Genomic DNA, 18,150 nt, shown 5'->3' on the forward strand with positions numbered 1-18,150 from the left:
AATGCCTGGTTATTATTACTTATTGTTTCCTTGCTTTAACGTTACATAAGCGAGCAATGTCTCTGGTTCTTCCGGCTGTCCTTGGGCGTCATTCTCAGTCCCCTTTTCGCCCTCCTGTTCGCTGGCATAATCACTCACGTGACCGGTTTCTTTCTGGGCCTCTTTCTTCCCGTTGCTGCCCCTCGCTGGCTCCCTTCGCGTCCTCTTGGGAGCAGAGCTATTGGTGTTCCTCCCGTGATTCTTCTCTCCTCTTGCTTCCGTGCGTTTCCTCCAAACACGCGACACAGCCCTTGACCGAGCTCCAAAGCTGCGTCCTCCTGCCCGTGGGGCCTCTCCTCGCCCAGGCCCCCCCCTTGCTGGGCTGCCCAGCCGTCGCCATCCTCGGAGGTTCCTTTCCTTCCCACGCTCGTCGCCTGCACGTGTCTTGCCTCTTGCACGTCTGGGGTTTCACACGGATTCTTTCTTCGACCTATACATCCTCTCCTTCGGCCCCTGTGGACAGGAATGCTCTGAAACTTCTTTCCCTAGGAAGCATCTTTTAGCAGACTTGGCTAATTCTGATGATCTCCTACTTGTCTTGATTGCGCTTTCGTTATCTCCTGCTTCTTCGAGTCCCAGTTGTCGCTATCTTATATGTTAGTTAAGTCGTTGGTGTTCCTTTTTATTAAATATATTTTTATTGAGAACAGTGTGGAGTTTCCTCAAAAAACTAAAAATGGAACTCCCATTTGACCCAGTAATCCCACTCCTAGGAATATATCCCAAGAAACTAGAAACACCAATCAGAAAGGATATATGCACCCCTATGTTCATAGCAGCACAATCTACAATAGCCAGAATTTGCAAACAGCCTAAGTGTCCGTCAGCAGATGATTGGATCCAAAAACTATGGTACACCTACACAATGGAATACTATGCTGCCATAAAAAAGAAGGAATTCTCATCATTTGCAGCAACCTGGATGGAATTGGAGAACATCATGCTGAGTGAAATAAGCCAATCAATGAAAGAGAAATACCACATGACCTCACTCATTTGTTCATAATAAAGAGCATTATAAACTGATGAACCAAAAGATAGATATAGAGACAGTATATCAACAAGTAGACTGTCAAATTACAGCGGGGAGGGGAGGAAGATCTGGGGGAGATAATAGATCAACCGAAGGACTTTTATACATGCATATAAGTACAACCAATGGACACAAAGCTCTGGGGAGGGAGGGGATGTGTGGGAGGCAGGGAGGGGGGCAAAAAAAAAATCAATAAAATATATTAAAAAAAATAAAAATAAATAAAAAATAAATATATTTTTATTGATTTCAGAGTGGAAGGGAGAGGGAGAGAGAGCGAAACATCAATGATGAGAGAGAACCATTGATTGGCTGCCTCCTGCACATCCTGGGGATCGAGCCCACTAGCTGTCAGGTGGGGACGACGCACAGCGGGTCTTTGTCTGGGTAGGACCATCCGGGGAGGCCATCCAGATCCATCACCAGACCCGGCAGAACATGGCGGAGCTGCAGGGCAGCAGGCAGAGGGACCCCGCGCACTCCTCTGCAGAGCTGCTGGAGCTAGCCTATCACGAAGCTGCTGGAAGGTGAGAACGTGCGCGGGGCTCCGGGACGGTCCCCTGAGACCACCCTTCGGCCCCCGAGACGATGCGCAGGACAGACGGCTGGCCCCGTGTCATGCTGATGGGCCTGGAGGAGCCAGTGTGAGATCAGGGTCAGCGTCACTCCCTCCGGCAGGCCAAGTTCAAAGCACACAGCCTGACGTCTTTGCCAGAAACGTGGCCCAGGCCCTGCGTTAGCCGGAGGTGTAGTTCAGAGCACCGATTGTAAGCCTCACACGTGAATGTCTTCTGGTCCTCGGTCAAGGGCGACAAGGGATGCGTGTTGGGCGGGCAGGCTCTGACTTTTGTCATTTTGGTCACCGAGAAACTTCCCTGCCGAGGTTAGAATAAATCGGTGCTGACAACAGTGGAAATAGAGGTCCGTGTTTTTTTTTAAACAAGCCTTTTTGAACCAGGATTCTGACTGTGTCACAGGCACCCCAAAGAGACTCGGTCCAGGAAGGAAGCCATGTGAGCTTTGGCAAGCTTGAGTCCGGAGTACGCTGGACTCCCTATGATGCTTTAGGCAACACTTTGCAAAGAGCGGTGTTAGACCCCATCCACTCACCTCGGCAACCCCGGGGTGCCTAAGGGATGCAGATCGGATGTGACCGTCTCTGCCAGATTAACTGGCTGCCTCTATTCGAGCACCTCACATCCTCCTGTTGGTGGGACCCGGGGAGGCTCAGAGCGGAAGGGGCAGGCGGTCTAGCCTGGCAATAGCAGGGATGGTGCCAGGCCAGGAGGGGCCGGTCCCAGGAGGCCCAAGCCGGCACACAGACCACGCGCCGCGGCCTGGTAGCCTGTGACACGGAGCCCAGCGGTTGCCAGCCCGTGTAGCTGGGTACCCAGTCCCGTTTTTTGCCGAGGACGCCGGGATGCAGGGTGAGCGGGATAAAGGAGGCCAAGATCCGCACTAAGCCCGGTGGCCGGACTCTGTTCCCTGCAGGCACAGCTCCTCCCGCCAGCCTGGCGACGGCGTGTCCTTCTTGAACTTCGGCGGCCCGGAAGCGCTCGCTGCCAGCCTGCTTAGCAACGGCGGTGCAGGTAACCAGCGGAGCAGTGCTCGGAGCAGGCTCACCCGGGGACCAGGAAGGAAGGGCCACGTCTATTTTGGGATCCCGTCCGCCACCGTTTGGGGTGACCTATTTGGAAGCCGTGCTTTAGAATGCATGGAATTATAAATGGGCCGCACGTTACATTTTTAGCCGGGAACAGGCTGGTCAAGCCACATTTATCAGCGGGCTGTCGGTGAGTCGTGACCCAGGACGACTTACGAGCTTGGTGTTGAGGGAGGCACCAGGGCCAGGGCAGGAGAGAGCTCTCTGCTCCCGAAAGAACTTTCCATGGTGTGTGTGTGTTGGGGGGCAGGGTGCAACGCCCCCCCCCTCCATAAAAACAAGTAGGAGAGGCCCAGAGGGGAACAGTGTGGTGTATTTTGTTCACTTCTTTGCATTTCCTGTTCGGCCCGTGTGGCTCAATGGTTGAACGTCAACCTATGAACCAGGAGGTCGCGGTTTAGTCCCGGGTCAGGGCACCTGCCCAGCCTGGCCTCTGTCTGGAACGTGCTTTTTCTCTTTCTTCAACCCCTGGTTCTGCTTGGGAGATGGCAGCTTCCTTCATCTTGATCCTTTCTCATCATGGATGTTTCTCTCTCTTTCGCCCTCTTCCTTCCTCCCTGAGATCAATAAAAGTATATTTTGACTATTTTTTTTATTTTATTGATTTCATGTTTTGAAAGGGACCTTTAAATATTCACATGTGTGCTCTAAAATGCGTTCTGTTACATTTCAGTTGAAATGCAAATACGTTGCATTTCGAAGACTCTTTCTGTTTTTCTTTCAGTCTAGTTACGGGTGCAGTCCTGGGTGTGTTCTCTTCAGGCAGTGAGCTTTGAGGTCTTACTTCACGCAGCCATGATTTGTGGAAGGACTAACTTTAAATGGGTCATCTCACGCTTGCTAAAGATTCCTTTTATGCTTGCTAACGATGGCTTTTCTTCGTTTACAATGACTTTGAAATACGTCCCTTTTCTCACTCTGAGTGGTAAGCTGCCTTTTGCAAGGTCTCTCTCGGAGGGCACAGAATAGTACTGATAGCCTCAGAGCCGCGTCCTGGCTCATCCCCAGGTCCGAGGGCGGTCCTTTCCCTTTGACTGACTCCTTTGCGCTGTTGAAAATGCTCAGCATTTAGTTTATATCTTTCCTTTTAGCTCTAGTTTTGGGTTTTCAAACCATGACTGGTCAGAACCTTTCTGAAAGAAGGCGCCTCACTGAGACCAGCTGTTCTCCTCTGTCCACAGGGATGAACCCTCGGACCCAGAACAAGGACTGTCTGGAGGACAGTGTGTCTGCCTCTCCGGACCCAAGTAAGAGGGGCGGCCGGCCGGCCGGGGAAGGTGGGGAGGAGGCGGGGGTGGGGGGTGGCAAGAGGGGGCCCTGCGGGAAGAGAACAGCCCGGGACCCACATGGCTCTGGGGAACCAGGAGGCCGGGGGGTGAGGGAGGACTCCGGGGCCTCTCGGATGGAAAGTGAGAAGGGCGTGGCGGAACCACGTGTTCTGGAAGGCGGCTCAGAGGAACGGGGGAGTGGGGGGGTAACAGAATTTTCCTGAGGCTGTTGAGCCTGCCCAGAGCTGGCCTTAGCCCTGAGGTACCTAGTGCTGGCTTTGGGGAGAGTTGGAAAGAAGTGAGAGCTGGAACTGAGTACATGCCAGCAGCTGGAAACGTCTGCCCGGGTTGCGTTTGTTCTGATCATCCTTTTCTCCCGAAGTGGCTGAACCACTTGTCATAGCCGATCCTTGACCGCCATGGGGCTCGGGGCCCTGACCCCTGTGTGTTGACAATCCACATATAACTTAATTTTTGTATTGAGTGATTGATTTTAGAGAGAGGAAGAGAGGGAGGGAGAGAGAGAAAGAGAAGGGAATTGAAATTTCTTTGGAGAGCCAAATTTTTTAAACTTAAACTTCTCCTAACGCCACTTCTCCAACATAGACTCGCCCAGGCCGTGGTATTTTGAAGAAGAGCCATTCTAAAGAGGCCAGAGAGCCGAGAGTGGCTCGAAAGCCACAGTTTGCCGACCACGGCCTTAACTCACTGATGTTCCACTGGGGGAGGGGGTGCTGTCCCGGGGGCACACGTAGCAGTGTCTGCAGGCACGTTTGGTTTTCACAACCAGGAGATGCCACTGGCGTCTAGTGAGTAGCGTCCATGGTGCCGCTCCACATCCCACAATGCACAGGGCGGCCCCCCTCCCCCAACACAGAATAACCCATTGCGAACACCTCCGAGGTGCCAAGGTGGAGAAACCCCGCCTTCACCGAAGGGCAGGCGATGTGGGGGCGGACCCCTGTGGCCAGGCCCACGCTACCTCCCCACGGGAGCTTTCCTTTCTAGGTTGTTCAGCTCAGACTCGTACACTTCCGGTCTGCCTTATAACGGTCCCAGGCACCCCTGACTGCTCTTCCCGCCCTTTTGGATCTGTGACTTATTTTTTGCAATTCCGAAAGAATCCCTAAATTCTGCTACCGTGTGCCGCTTGCTCCCAAACCCCCCCCCCCCCCTGAGCTCCCCTCCTCGCTCCGCCAGCCCCTCCGCCGGCTCCGTGGGCTCGGCCCCGGGCCCTCTCCCGCTCTGGGGACGTGATTTGCTTCGTCCGATGCGGACCTCTGCCTGCCCCGCGGTAACCTCCTGGCCACCGCAGCTTAGAGCTCACCGTCCGCGGAGAATCTAAGGATCGGCTCTGAATCCCGTCTGCATGAGGGGACTGAATAAGCAGCACGCGCATCGCCTCGTCTAACCGACTGTTTCTCTCTTTCTCTTTCTCCCTCCCCATCCCCACGCCTGGAAATTTTGTCCCCTTTCCCCGTGAACTCTCCCCCCTCCCTCTCCCTCTCCCCTCTCCTCCGACCCCCCTCCCCGCCCGCCGCCGCTGCCCACGCTTGCCGTGGCGACCGCACGTGCCTCCCCCGCTGACACGGCAGTTCTGACGCTGTCTGCCCCCCCTGTAGTGCCAGGCTTCTGTTGCACAGTTGGAGTGGACTGGAAGTCTCTCACGACTCCGGCGTGCCTCCCCCTCACCACCGACTACTTCCCCGACCGCCAGGGCCTGCAGAACGACTACACCGAGGGCTGCTACGACCTCCTCCCGGAGGCCGACATGGACAGGTGCGTGCCAGGGCGGTGTGGGCGGGCAGGCCGGGCAGGGCCAGGCTTGCGGCAACACACTGCAGTTTCAGCCCTGACCGGTGTGGCTCAGTGGACAGAGCGTCGGCCTGCAGACTGAAGGGTCCCAGGTTCGATTCCGGTCAAGGGCATGTACCTTGGTTGCAGGCACATCCCCAGTAGGAGGTGTGCAGGAGGCAGCTGATCGATGTTTCTACCTCTCTCTCCCTCTCCCTAACTCTCTGTAAAAAAAAAAATAAAAAAAAAATCAATAAAACATATTTTAAAAAAAACAAACACTGAAATTGCAAACCCATTTCATCTTATACTTAGGAAGTGTTATGATGTAAGAAGTGTTCCATTTTTCTTTTTTTAAAAGAAAATGCTTTTATTGATTTCAGAGAGGAAGTGAGAGGGAGAGCGAGAGCGAGAGAAACATCTGTGATGAGAGAGAATCCTGGGTCGGCTGCCTCCTGCACGCCCCCTTACTGGGGATCAAGCCCACAACCGGGCCTGTGCCCGGACCAGGAATTGAATAAACCCTGACCTCCTGGTTCATAGATGGAGGCTCTAACCACTGAGCCACACCAACTAGGCTGTCTATTTTTCTTAGGAGTTCTGTTGACCCGCCTCCTTTCACCATTTCCCCTCAGTGATTGCTTCTCGTTTTCTGTGACAGTTGTTGGGATTTTCTTTTCTAAAATTGCTCATTTGGGCATCAAGTTACCCGCCTTCTTTTTCCACCTCTGGAACTGATTGTTCCTCCCAGGACGAATTTATAGACTGTTGGTCTTCTGACCCACCCCGGCTTGCGGGGTGGAAGCGAAGGGGAGGATGGGAGGGTGGACTCCGAGCGTCGCCCTGCCCTGGGCTCAGCACAGGCGTGCGAGCGAGCGAGCGTTTGCTTTCGCAGGAGGGACGAGGAGGGTGTTCAGATGACGGCCCAGCAGGTGTTTGAGGAGTTCATCTGCCAGCGGCTCATGCAGGGCTACCAGATCATCGTGCAGCCCAAGGCGCCGAAGCCCAGCCCCGCCGCCCCACCCCCGCTCAGCAGCAGCCCCCTCTACAGCCGAGGTGAGTTCTCCTCGGGCTTCCATTTTTTCTTCTCTAAAAAAATATAGGTAAAAAACAAAAACAAACAAAAAATAATAATAACAAAAAAATTGATAGATAGATAGATAAATAGATGTGTATATATTAGTATGTAAATTTTTAAAATACACTTTTATTAGAGAGCCCTTTAGTTCACAGACTGATGCTCTATCCTGAGCCAGACCGGCTAGGGCTGTATTTTTCCTTTTCTTTCTTTTTAAAAAAATATACTTTATTGATTTTTTTACAGAGAGGAAGAGAGAGGGATAGAGAGTTAGAAACATCGAAGAGAAAATCACCGATCAGCTGCCTCCTGCACATCCCCCCACTGGGGCTGTGCCCGCCACCAAGGTACATGCCCTTGACCGGGCCCTGACACACAGAAGGTTCTCAAATGTCCATTAAACTTGAAGTTTATCCTCCCCGCCCCCCCCCCCTTTTTTTTTTTTTTTTCCTATTCTGGATTCCTCTCTTGTTTATCACTGACGCTTACTGACTTGGAGCCGGAATGGGAGGGTCATCCGTGAGTGACAGGGCTCACCAGCGGCAGAGACTGGGTGACGCCGGCTGCTGGGAGCCAGGCGCTGGAGAGCGCTTCTAAAGTAACACAGGAATCGGAAAGCAGCAGCGGCCACTTCCTGGAACAATCGATGAGCAGCCATTAATCTCCTGCCTCTCCTGCTAATGAGACCCCCAATTCCCCGAGCCACCAGCTCCAAACCCCCGCTCATCTCTGGCTCCATGAAGCCGGCCCCGGCCAGCGGGTCAGACGAGTGTGATTTTGTTAGAGGGGGCTCGGGGGTCACCCAGTCCAGGCCCCGTTGTTGATGGCGAAGCCTCAGACTCCCTCTGGGTTTTCCTTAAATCCCCCCCGTAATACTTAACACGTGTTGCCTTCTTGTCCTATTCTGGACTCTACTGAATAGGAACCTTTCTGAGTACTGGGACTATTTTAGCTTCATTTCTTAAAAAGAATGTAGATTTTTATTATTTCCGAGAGGAAAGGAGAGGGAAAGATAGAAACACCAATGGTGAGAGAGAATCATGGATCAGATGCCTCCTGCAGGCCCCACACTGGGGATCGAGTCCCCAACCCTGTGCCCTAACCGGGAATTGAACCCTGACCTCCTTTGGTTCCTAAGTTGATGCTCGACCACTGAGCCACACTCTGAGCGTGTCATCCAGGTGCTATCAGTGGCCCCAGGCTCTCTCCCCTGCAGCTGGCTGTTTCATGACAGCAAAATCTGCTAACTTTAGGACTTTCACATTTTCCCCCCAAAGGATAACACTTTTCCATGAAACTACCCCCTCCAAAGAAAGTGTCCCTTCTGTCTCCCCTTTTCTGAATCCATACTGGAGAGAAGCAATTGCCTGTTAATGGAATGACCAGCGACCAAATGAAGAGAATGATTGTCTCGCCCCCCTCCCCTCAGGCCTGGTGTCCCGGAACCACCCCGAGGAGGAGGACCAGTACTGGCTGAGCATGGGCCGCACGTTCCACAAGGTGACCCTGAAGGACAAGATGATCACCGTGACGCGCTACCTGCCCAAGTGAGTGCCGGCGCGGGCCAGGCCCCCCCCTCGCTCCTGCCCTGCATCCCGTCCGCATGCTGCCCGCGTGCTCAGCCACGCGTGTCACACGCGTTCACACGGAGGCGTCGGAGTGGGTGCCGCCTTCCTCTCCTGCAGCTGCCGTTTCGTCTCCTAGGCTTATGTTAGCGGTTGAATGCCGAGGGGGTGCCAAGCGCCTCGGCAAGGGCAGGGAGGAACCGGGGAAGGTTCTCCTTCGGACTTCCGGCCGTGCCTGCTTTTCCCCAGGTACCCGTACGAGTCGGCCCAGATCCACTACACCTACAGCCTGTGCCCCTCCCACTCGGACTCGGAGTTCGTGTCCTGCTGGGTGGAGTTCTCCCACGAGCGGCTGGAGGAGTACAAGTGGAACTACTTGGACCAGTACATCTGCTCGGCCGGCTCAGAGGACTTCAGGTCGGAGGGCATGCGGCGCTCCACGGGGCCGCCTTGGGTGCAGCCGTGTTTTTTTGTTCGTTTTTGTCTAAACAATACTTATTCGTTTATTATTTTATTATTGTTGTTTTTTTTTTAAATCTTTATTGTTGAAAGTGTTACATATGTCCTCCTTCTTCCCCCCGTTGACCCTGCCAGCCTGCCCCACCCCAGGCCTTCACCACCCTATTGTCCATGGGTTGGGCATGTATGCATACAAGTTCTTTGGGTGTGTCCATATTTTTTTTATTTTATTTTATTTATTTATTTTAAATATATTTTATTGATTTTGTACAGAGAGGAAGAGAGAGGGATAGAGAGTTAGAAACATCAATGAGAGAGAGTCATTGATCAGCTGCCTCCTGCACACCCCCCACTAGGGATATGCCCGCAACCAAGGTACATGCCCCTGACCGGAATCGAACCCGGGACCCTTCAGTCCCCAAGCCAACGCTCTATCCATTGAGCCAAACTGGTTTCGGCAGGTGTGTCCATATTTTAACGCTTCCGGCCTTTGATTACAAAATGATGTTGGTTTTAGAAGAACAAAAGCGCATCTGCATTAAAAACCCAACGATGGGGTGGCCGGTGGCGATGGCTGCACCATCCTGGCGATGTGCCAATGCCACTGACACGTCCACTTAGCCATCATTCAAGTGGTCGACTTGGCTATTTCGGTTTTGCCACCTAAAAACGAACAGCCGGGAAACGTGGGGGTGGGATGTCAGGGCAGGTCACGGTCGCGTCACGTTTTCCCGACTCCTGGCTGCGCTCCGCTGTTCGATTTTCTGCGTCATCTACGACTGCGGGGATTGCAAAGCCACCAGCCCCTGGGCCAGGCTCACAGAGCATTCTGGCATCTCTGGGATAGAAAGCACATGCTACCTCCCAGGCCTGCCTTCTGAGCTTGTGGGTGTGTGTTTTTTTAATTTTTATTTTGTTATTATTTTAAATGTATTTTTTATGGGTTTCAGAGAGGAAGTGGGAGGGAGAGAGAGATAGAAACATCAATGATGAGAGACATTCATTGATCAGCTGCCTTCTGCACACTCCACACACTGGGGACCGAGCCCGCTCCCCGGGCATGTGCCCTGACCAGGAATCCAACCGTGACCTTGAGGTCTATCATTTTTTTATTTTCTCAGAATTTATTTTTAAATTATCTTCGGCACACAATGAGCCTGTGTGAAGTGAAGCCCCCTGAATGGTGGCACGTCATGGGGAGAGGGACCCCCACACCCCAGCGTCAGGGAGAGGGCTGAGCTGGAGCTCTCCCGATCCACTCTTTCTCACCGCCACCCCCGTTCCCCGTTGGCTCCTCCACAGCTTGATCGAGTCTCTGAAGTTCTGGAGGACACGCTTCCTGCTGCTGCCCGCCTGCGTCACCGCCACCAAGCGCATCGCGGAGGGCGAGGCCCACTGCGACGTCTACGGGGACCGGCCCCGCGCCGACGAGGAGGAGTGGCAGCTGCTGGACGGCTTCGTCCGCTTCGTGGAGGGCCTGAACCGCATCCGCAGGCGCCACCGCTCGGACCGCATGATGCGGGTGAGGGCTCCGGGCCCCCTGGGGACAGCGCCTGGTCTGGGATTCGGGGACCGTCTCCTCCCATCTCAGGGACCTCCCCAGGAGAATTCCAGGAGGTTCCAGGATATGGAATAGTTTCCATCACTAAAAAAAAAAAAAAAAAAATCTCCCTCGTGCCCCATGAGTAATGGGTGGGGAACGTCCGGCCCCCGGGCCAGTATAAGGCCCTCGAAACCATTTGGTCTGGCCCTGCCAAAGCATTAGATGTTCATTAAATGTTCGGCCAAACAGCGCTGGCTAATTTTTTTTTTTTAATATATTTTATTGATTTTGTACAGAGAGGAAGAGAGAGGGATAGAGAGTTAGAAACATCGATGAGAGAGAGTCATCGGTCAGCTGCCTCTTGTACACCCCCTACTGGGGATATGCCCGCAACCAAGGTACATGCCCTTGACCGGAATCGAACCCGTGACCTTTCAGTCCCCAAGCCAACGCTCTATATCCATTGAGCCAAACCGGTTTCGGCAGCACGGCCTAGTTTTTAAGTTGTTAATTGCGTGTGGCCCTCGAATGACGTTGTAAATATCCCCGTGGCCCTCGGCAGAAGCAATGTCCCCCACCCTGCCTGCCGTACAGCCCCCTTCTCCCTTCGTCTCTCACCCCTGCCAGCCAGCGGCCTGCTCTCCGTCACCATGCTTTCCGTCCTTCCCAAACGTCATAGGAACGGCATCGTGCCCTATGAGACCTTTGGGGGCTGCCTGCTCTCCCTCAGCATCAGGCCTCCGCGGAGGGGCTCCGGGGGCGGGCTGGCAGGGAGCAGATGAGAGGGAGGGAGGGACTGGGGACAGGCTGGGCTGCTGACGGAGGGGCCCTCTCCTTCCTCTGCTTCAGAAAGGGGCCGCCATGAAAGGCTTGCCTATGACGGGGGCCATGGCCACGCACCCCCTGGAGGCGGCCGGCCCCCCAGTGGGAAAGAAGGGGACGTCGGCCCTGTCCGCGCTGCTGGAGATGGAGGCCAGCCAGAAGTGAGTGCCGGGCGGGGAGGCCGCGGCCCCGTGTCTTGGCCCTCGGAGTGGTTCTTGTTTTTGTTTGATTGGTTGGTTGTGTTTTTGTTTTTGTTTTGTTTTTTAGTAGAATTTATTTTGTAAGAACAGTTTTAGGTTCAAAGCAAAATTGAGTGCAAGGTACAGGGGTTTCCCATGCGCACAAATGAGACATCTCCGTACCCACATATACATGTCTTCCCCCCCATGTACCAGCATCTCCGCCAGCGCAGTACAGTTATCACAACTGATGAGGCTATATTGACACGTAGTCACCCAAAGCCCATCGCTCACTGACCCCAGGGCTCTCTCGTGGTGATGTGCCTTCTGTGGGTTCAGACAGATGCAGGGTGCCATGTCGTCACCATGGCAGAGCTGTCTCTGTGCTGCCCTTGACTCTCCCAGCTTCCAGCATCCTGGGCCTGTGTCGGTCGGTATCCTTCCAGGCCGCACGTGGTGAGCTCATCTTCTCCCGATGTGTCTGTGCGCTGAGGACAGGCTGTGTGCTGTGCCTGGCACGTAGTAGGTGGACGATAGATGTGAATGAATGGAGAAGGGGATGCAAGGGTCCCTGGATGAGATGTTACAGGGGACTGGACCCTGGGTGTCGGTGTGAGGGTCCCGGCAGGAGCCTGCATCCATCCGCTCCCAGGAAGTGACAGGGAGTAAGGAGGAGGCCGAGGGGGAGACGCCGGTACAGACCGCGTGGGAAGCTGGGCTCAGGCTGTCCTTACCTTAGCAAGAGCGATCCTTGGAAAGGCCTTTTCTTCTCATGGAAAATTCCAAACAGATTAAGGAAGTAGACAGGCTGGTATATCACTCCCCACTCACCCATCACCAGCCTCGCTGGTTATCATCTCATGGCCAATCTCGTTTCTTTTATATCCCACTTGTTCTCATCTTCCTTTTTTATTATTTTTTTCAATATATTTTATTGATGTTTTTACAGAGAGGGAGAGAGAGTCAGAAATATTGATGAGAGAAACATCAATCAGCTGCCTCCTGCACGCCCCCCACTGGGGATGTGCCCGCAACCAAGGTACGTGCCTTGACCGGAATCAGACCTGGGGCGTTTCAGTCCGCAGGCCGACGCTCTATCCACTGAACCACACCGGTTTTGGCTGACTGCTGGTCATTTTGTGGCAGCCCCGTCCCCTGAGCCATTAGACAAGGGTCCCTGGATCCCTGATTGCTAGTCCGCGAGCCGGACGGCAGCTCAGTAGGTGAGGATTGACGTGGACACCAGTGAGGCCGCTGCGGGTAGTCAAGCCTTCCTGGCCCTGCTCTCCCGGCCGTGGCCCACCCCAGGGAATGGCACCGTGTGAGACCGAGCGTGAGGCTCAGAGGAAACACACGGTGAGGGGGCTGGGGGGAGGCAGACAGTGCTGCGAGGGGACAAGGGAAGGAGCCCTGCACCCCAGGGCAGCCAAGTCGCTGGTGGGGGAAGGCTCCTTTCCTCGGTGTTCCAGCGAACGGGCGGGGACGGAGATAGAACATCGCTGTGCGTGGGCTCTGATGACGCGCGGACCCCGCAGAGATGATCAGCGGCAACTGCCAGAAGGGGCCGAGGGGCCCCCAGACGTAGGCCTGCCCGCCGCTCAGCATCCTCTCCGGCTGCAGGAAGGCAGGCCCAGAGCAGCGGGATGGCAGGGAAGGGACGCCTTCGGCTCCCCCAGGCTGTCCGTTCACAGGACACAGGAGCTGCTTTCAGCAGATAAACTGCGGGGATGGGCAGCGATACGAAGGCGTTTATAGCTTACGAGGCTTAAGAGACACACATATTGCAATGGAGGGACCTTAGTGGAATCCTGCTTTGAACAAACAAACTGCCAAGAAGTGTTTGAAGGTGATTGGCGAAATATTTGATATTAGAAAACTTAAAAAAGAAATAAAGAAAAAGTTTTTGAGCTCTGGCTGGTGTAGCTTAGTGGTTAGAGCATCAGCCTGCGCACCAGAGGGTTGCAGGTTTTGTTCCTGGTCAAGGGTGAGTACCTGGGTTTTGAAGGTTTGATCACCTCAGTCGGGGTGTGTGAGGGAGGCAACCAGTCGATGTGTCTCTCTCACATTGATGTCTCTCCCTCTCCTTTCCACTCCCTCTAAAAATCAGTGGGAAAAAATCCTCGGGTGAGGATTAAAAAAAAAAAAAACGCAAAGATGACAGCAGCAGCTCTGTCTTCACGTCATCTTGTCTAGCGCGGGCCTTCCTGGCGGGGGGTGGGGGGCGGGGCAGTAGGGGGCTCCCCATGAGCCAAGGGCATGTGTGTGTATCCTTCCAGGTGCCTGGGCGAGCAGCAGGCAGCCGTGCACGGGGGCAAGAGCTCCGCCCAGCCAGCTGACAGCAGCAGCAGCGTTGCCATGACTCCCACCTACGTGGACAGCCCGAGAAAGGTGAAGGGGCCACTCCTGTGGGGACCCGGGGAACGAGCCCCCAGGGCCCCAATGGGGAGGGCGGGGTCTAGGACTGGCGAGCTGAGCATTCAGAGGAGTTCTGCCCTTTGCAGCGTGACTGCTCAGAACTGTCAGGGGCTGGCTGCCCGGTAGAGGCAGAGAGAAGGCAGCCTGGCTAAACGGTATTGGGCAAGGCCCAGGATCCGGCTTGAGCCTTGGCCTTGGCCATCTGGTTGTCCTTAGCCACAGCGCCGACTCCCCCGGAGGGCAGGTAGAGAGCTCCTGAGGCATCTGCCATGAGGGTTGCTTTTTTTCCTTTTTCTTTGTTTTTAATGATCTACAAGCAGACGTCCCGGGTCAGAGACCTCTCTCTTTGATAATGAAATTCCCGTCCATTCGCTCAGACTCCTGAAAACAACAAGAACCACAAAAAACACAGCCGAAGGCCGGGGCCTCTATGCAGAACAGGAGGTCCAGCGGAGGGGCGGGAACGGTAGTCCAGGCCTCCTACACCCTTTCAGACCCAAAGCCTGGGCTCTGTCAGCGCCTCCGGGAAATCCAGAACCTGGGGTCGTCCTGGTGGGGTAGGCGAGCCGATCAGATGTCCTTTCGACTGACCACTATTAAGAAACAGAAGGAGATTGAATAGATGTATTTTCTTTTCAAAATTATGGCCAAATTGTCCACCTTGGTATTTATTTCTTTTGCTTCCATATAATGAACATTTGCCCATATATTATTATTTTTCAAAAGAATGATTTTTAAAAACAATGCTATCATATTTCATCCTATGGATGGCCCTTCATTTATAATTTACTTTTTTTCACCTGGTATTAAAAACAACCTTTGAAAATTCTTCCATAGATCTTTACGAGCATAATTATTCTACAGCGATCAATAACACTGCAAGTAACACCTTTGCAGATAATTACTTGACTACAAAGCTGGTTATTTTTTCTGGATAAGTGACTAGCATCAGGCCACAGGGATGGAGGGGTTAAAATCTGAGCGAAAGTATGACTGAGGCTGCAGGCAGCTCGTGTAATCTGCAGGTCAGGGGTTGGCAAACCTCAAGGCTTTGTGGGCCCAGAGGCCAGATCAAGGCTTCTGCGCAGGCGCTTCCACAGCAGTTACAGCCCCTCCTCGCTCACAGGCTGTGCTGGGCCAGGGGCTGGATTGGCCTGCAGGCTGCGGTTTGCTGTGGCTTCAGGGACGGTTCTAAGGATGGCCTGTGTGTAAGGAATGAGCTGGTGGTCAGGAGGAGGCTTTTCTCCCATCCTCACTCGCATGTGCATACATGTCGGCAGTATCAGCGCCTCTGCTTCTGTACGTTCTGGCAGAGAAGGGACCCTGATGGGACACTGAGAATCCCCAAGTACCCTCGCTTTGACTCTGCTCATTGCCATCTGTGAGGATTAGGAGCAGTGCCAGGGCCCTGACCGGTGTGGCTCAGTGGATAGAGCGTCGGCCTGCGGACTGAAGGTTCCCAGGTTCAATTCCGGTCAGGGGCATGTACCTTGGTTTCAGGCACACCCCAGCGGGGGGTGTGCAGGAGGCAGCTGATCGATGTTGGACCCGCCTTCTACGACAGGCGCTTGCTCCCACACAATGGGGTGCTCTGCCCACGAAGGTGCGAGTCCTGCCTGTGCTTTGCGTTGGGATATTGTCTCCCCTGTGGTTCTCGCTTCCCGTGTTCTCTTCATTCTTCATGAGCCATTGTTTCTCTCCTTCCCTCCCTGTTTTTGGTTTCTTTTTGTTCTTCTTTCATCCCCCCTCTGACCCACCCCCCATGGCTCATCGCCGGTCCACATCCCTTTCCTTCGAGCTCTCGCGCCTGCCACCGCCACTGTCTCCTCCTCCTCCTCCTTCTCTTCCTCCTCCTCCTCCTCCTCCTCCTCCTCTTCCTCCTCCCCCTCCTCCTCCTCCTCCTCCTCCTCCTCCTTCTCTTCCTCCTTTTCCTCCTCCTCCTCCTCCTCCTCCTCTGATCCAGAACGGGACCTTCTCTACGGAGTTTGTCCGCAGCCCCCGCACAGCATCGTCCACCTTCTCCTCTCAGGTCAGTCAAACCCTGCAGCCCACACACCCTGCCCGGGCGGCAGGAGCCTTCTGCTCGGCTCGGGACAGATGGGATGGGCCCTCGGCTGAGGTTCAAGGGCAGCTGACATTGAGTTTGGTCTCCGAGGCGTACATTTCCGTCTGTGGTTTTGGCCGTGGCAGAGGGGGATGGAGATGATGGACGTGAGACCGAGCGGCCGCATCGGTGCTGACGGATGTAGCATCTGCCAGCTGTCTCCTCTGTGAAGCTACAGTTTCCCTTTCTGTGCTCCTCTAGCCGCTCGGAAGAGGACGGGGAGATTAAGCTCCGCCTCCTGGGAGAGGGGGTACCCGCAGTCCTCTGCGAGGAAGACTTGGAACAGGGTTTCTAAGGCAAGATGCCTTCTAGACCCGCGGTCGCCAGCCTTTCGGCCCTCACGGGCCACCAGGGGTCCTTGGACCACCGGCAGGCGACCGCTGCTCTAGGCCCAGCACCCCCTCCGGGGGCTCCTTCCAGGCCTCTGTGCGAGAAGACAGCCATTCTGCCTATCGTGTGGCTGCATTTTCAGATTTGGGGGAAGTTCAGGAAAAGGAAAAGCCCGGTAGGACCTCATGTGAGGTCTCCTAAAGTCCCTTGAGTCTCATGCTATGTTCACCCCCGACCCTCCCGGCAGCCAGAGAGCAGCGGTCGTGCTATGAAGGCGAGCCAGTCTCCCGGGAGAAGCACGGCTTCTCCTGGTACGAAGATCTGAGCAAAACGCCTCTCTGTGCAGCCTCTTGAAAGATGAATGGAGAGCAGGGGTCAGGGAACTGGCAAGCCTGGCCCGCCATCTGCTTTTATGAATAAAGTTTTATTGGAACGAAGCAACGTCCATTCGTTTACAGTGTCTACGGCTGCTTCTGCGGCTCTCCGTGCAGAGCTGAGTAGTTGCCACAAGCTCTCTGTGGCCCACAAAGCCTAAAGCAGTTAGTCTGGTCCTTTCCGGAAACGTTTGCCTGATGAGGAGGTTAACTCCTCAGCCACATCTCCTCTGAAATGGAACGGCAGGAATTAGGCAGATTCTGGAGACATCCTTCCGTGTAGGCCCCTGGGGCAGTTCTCCGGGGCAGTAGATGAGAGGGGACCGTTACCAGGACCCAGAAGGCGTCACAGAGCCGGGTGGAGTCCTCCATTCCTCTCTAATCTAGAAGGACAGCGCAGTCCCCATTCCTAAGTCTTGCTGGTTAGAAGCGGATGGGGATTGGTAATTGCAAGTTGCCTCTTGCTGCCTTTCTCCGCGCACTCATGGTGCTGGCAGAGTCTGCGTGTTTTTGGTGTGTTTCTCCCCCTGCCCCTAAACCACAAGAGCCAAATGGCTCTCTTCAGAATCGGGCAGTTTTGCCCATTTGGTATTATACTATCTGGAGACATTTTTGTTCGTTACAGCTGGGCCGGGGGAGATAGCGAGAGCAGTGTTTCTGGCATCTGGTGGGATGCTGCTCTAATGTCCCACACAGGACAGCCCCACAGCAGACTCATCTGTCCCCACGGGGCAGCAGTGTTTAGGTTGAGACGCCCTGACTTAGCAGGAGTGATTTGTGCGGCATCTAACAACATAGCGGATCATTTAACACTTCATTTTAGAAGTGTCCAGTCCTCCTTGTCCCCTTTAGGAAAGAAAGGAAAAGGACCAAAATGTCAATAGCCCTAAAGAGTTTTTTTGTGTTTTTTTTTTTTTTTAACCTCCAGGTGTCCGTGGACCAGACGGCGGTCCCGGCGTTGGACGGCACCAGCTTGGGGGTGAGTGCAGGCCAGTCCGTGGACAGAGGCAACAGCCAGACCTTCGTCGGGAGCTCCCAGAACTCGGGGGAGCAGGGCCTCACCTCCGTGAACCCCAGTGACGGCAGGTGAGGCGCCTCCCGGGCGGTGGGGATGATCCGCCCTCAGAGGAGGCTGGGGGGGCCTGCGTCCTGACCCCCCGTCCGTTCTCACCGGCACCTGTGCCGGGGCTGGCGACCCGCGCCCTGCCTCGCTCACAGGAGAGCTCAGGTCCCCGCGGGGGATCAGACCTGCAGCGTGGGCTCTGGGGAGCCAGTCCGTCCTGTTCCACTGGCTCCCGTGGCAGAGGCCCCCAGGCGGTAGCGTGCAGTGGGTCTGTGCCGCTGGAGGGAATGCACGGGTCCCTCTGTGGCCAGACGGGGCCGTGCTGGGCAGCGGGACATTCCCGAGCATCCAGGGGGAGCAGAAGCCGCTCGGACCTCATTGGCTTGAGGAAGTGGCCCGCGCCCCAGCCTGTTGCTCCGCT

At 54.7% G+C, this 18,150-nt stretch overlaps 1 protein-coding gene across 10 annotated transcripts in view; it reads left to right on the top strand.

Moving 5' to 3' along the window:
* DEPDC5 (DEP domain containing 5, GATOR1 subcomplex subunit) overlaps nucleotides 1-18,150 on the top strand; it is a 48,907-nt gene that overhangs the window by 19,903 nt on the left and 10,854 nt on the right. For 2 of the 10 annotated variants that reach the window (XM_045585755.1, XM_045585754.1), the window contains exons 23-34: nucleotides 1,464-1,599; nucleotides 2,564-2,661; nucleotides 3,917-3,982; nucleotides 5,599-5,782; nucleotides 6,693-6,853; nucleotides 8,305-8,422; nucleotides 8,690-8,857; nucleotides 10,202-10,421; nucleotides 11,292-11,425; nucleotides 13,720-13,831; nucleotides 15,822-15,887; nucleotides 17,595-17,752. In XM_045585755.1, the coding sequence (XP_045441711.1) occupies nucleotides 1,464-1,599; nucleotides 2,564-2,661; nucleotides 3,917-3,982; nucleotides 5,599-5,782; nucleotides 6,693-6,853; nucleotides 8,305-8,422; nucleotides 8,690-8,857; nucleotides 10,202-10,421; nucleotides 11,292-11,425; nucleotides 13,720-13,831; nucleotides 15,822-15,887; nucleotides 17,595-17,752 (1,621 nt within the window). Of the gene's footprint in view, nucleotides 1-1,463; nucleotides 1,600-2,563; nucleotides 2,662-3,916; nucleotides 3,983-5,598; nucleotides 5,783-6,692; nucleotides 6,854-8,304; nucleotides 8,423-8,689; nucleotides 8,858-10,201; nucleotides 10,422-11,291; nucleotides 11,426-13,719; nucleotides 13,832-15,821; nucleotides 15,888-17,594; nucleotides 17,753-18,150 lie in introns of those variants that run through there. The other 8 variants (XM_045585756.1, XM_036448791.2, XM_045585757.1 and 5 more) reach the window with 8 other exon arrangements.

The sequence above is a fragment of the Pipistrellus kuhlii genome, unplaced genomic scaffold (assembly GCF_014108245.1).
Source record: "Pipistrellus kuhlii isolate mPipKuh1 unplaced genomic scaffold, mPipKuh1.p scaffold_m20_p_20, whole genome shotgun sequence".
NCBI lineage: Eukaryota > Metazoa > Chordata > Mammalia > Chiroptera > Vespertilionidae > Pipistrellus > Pipistrellus kuhlii.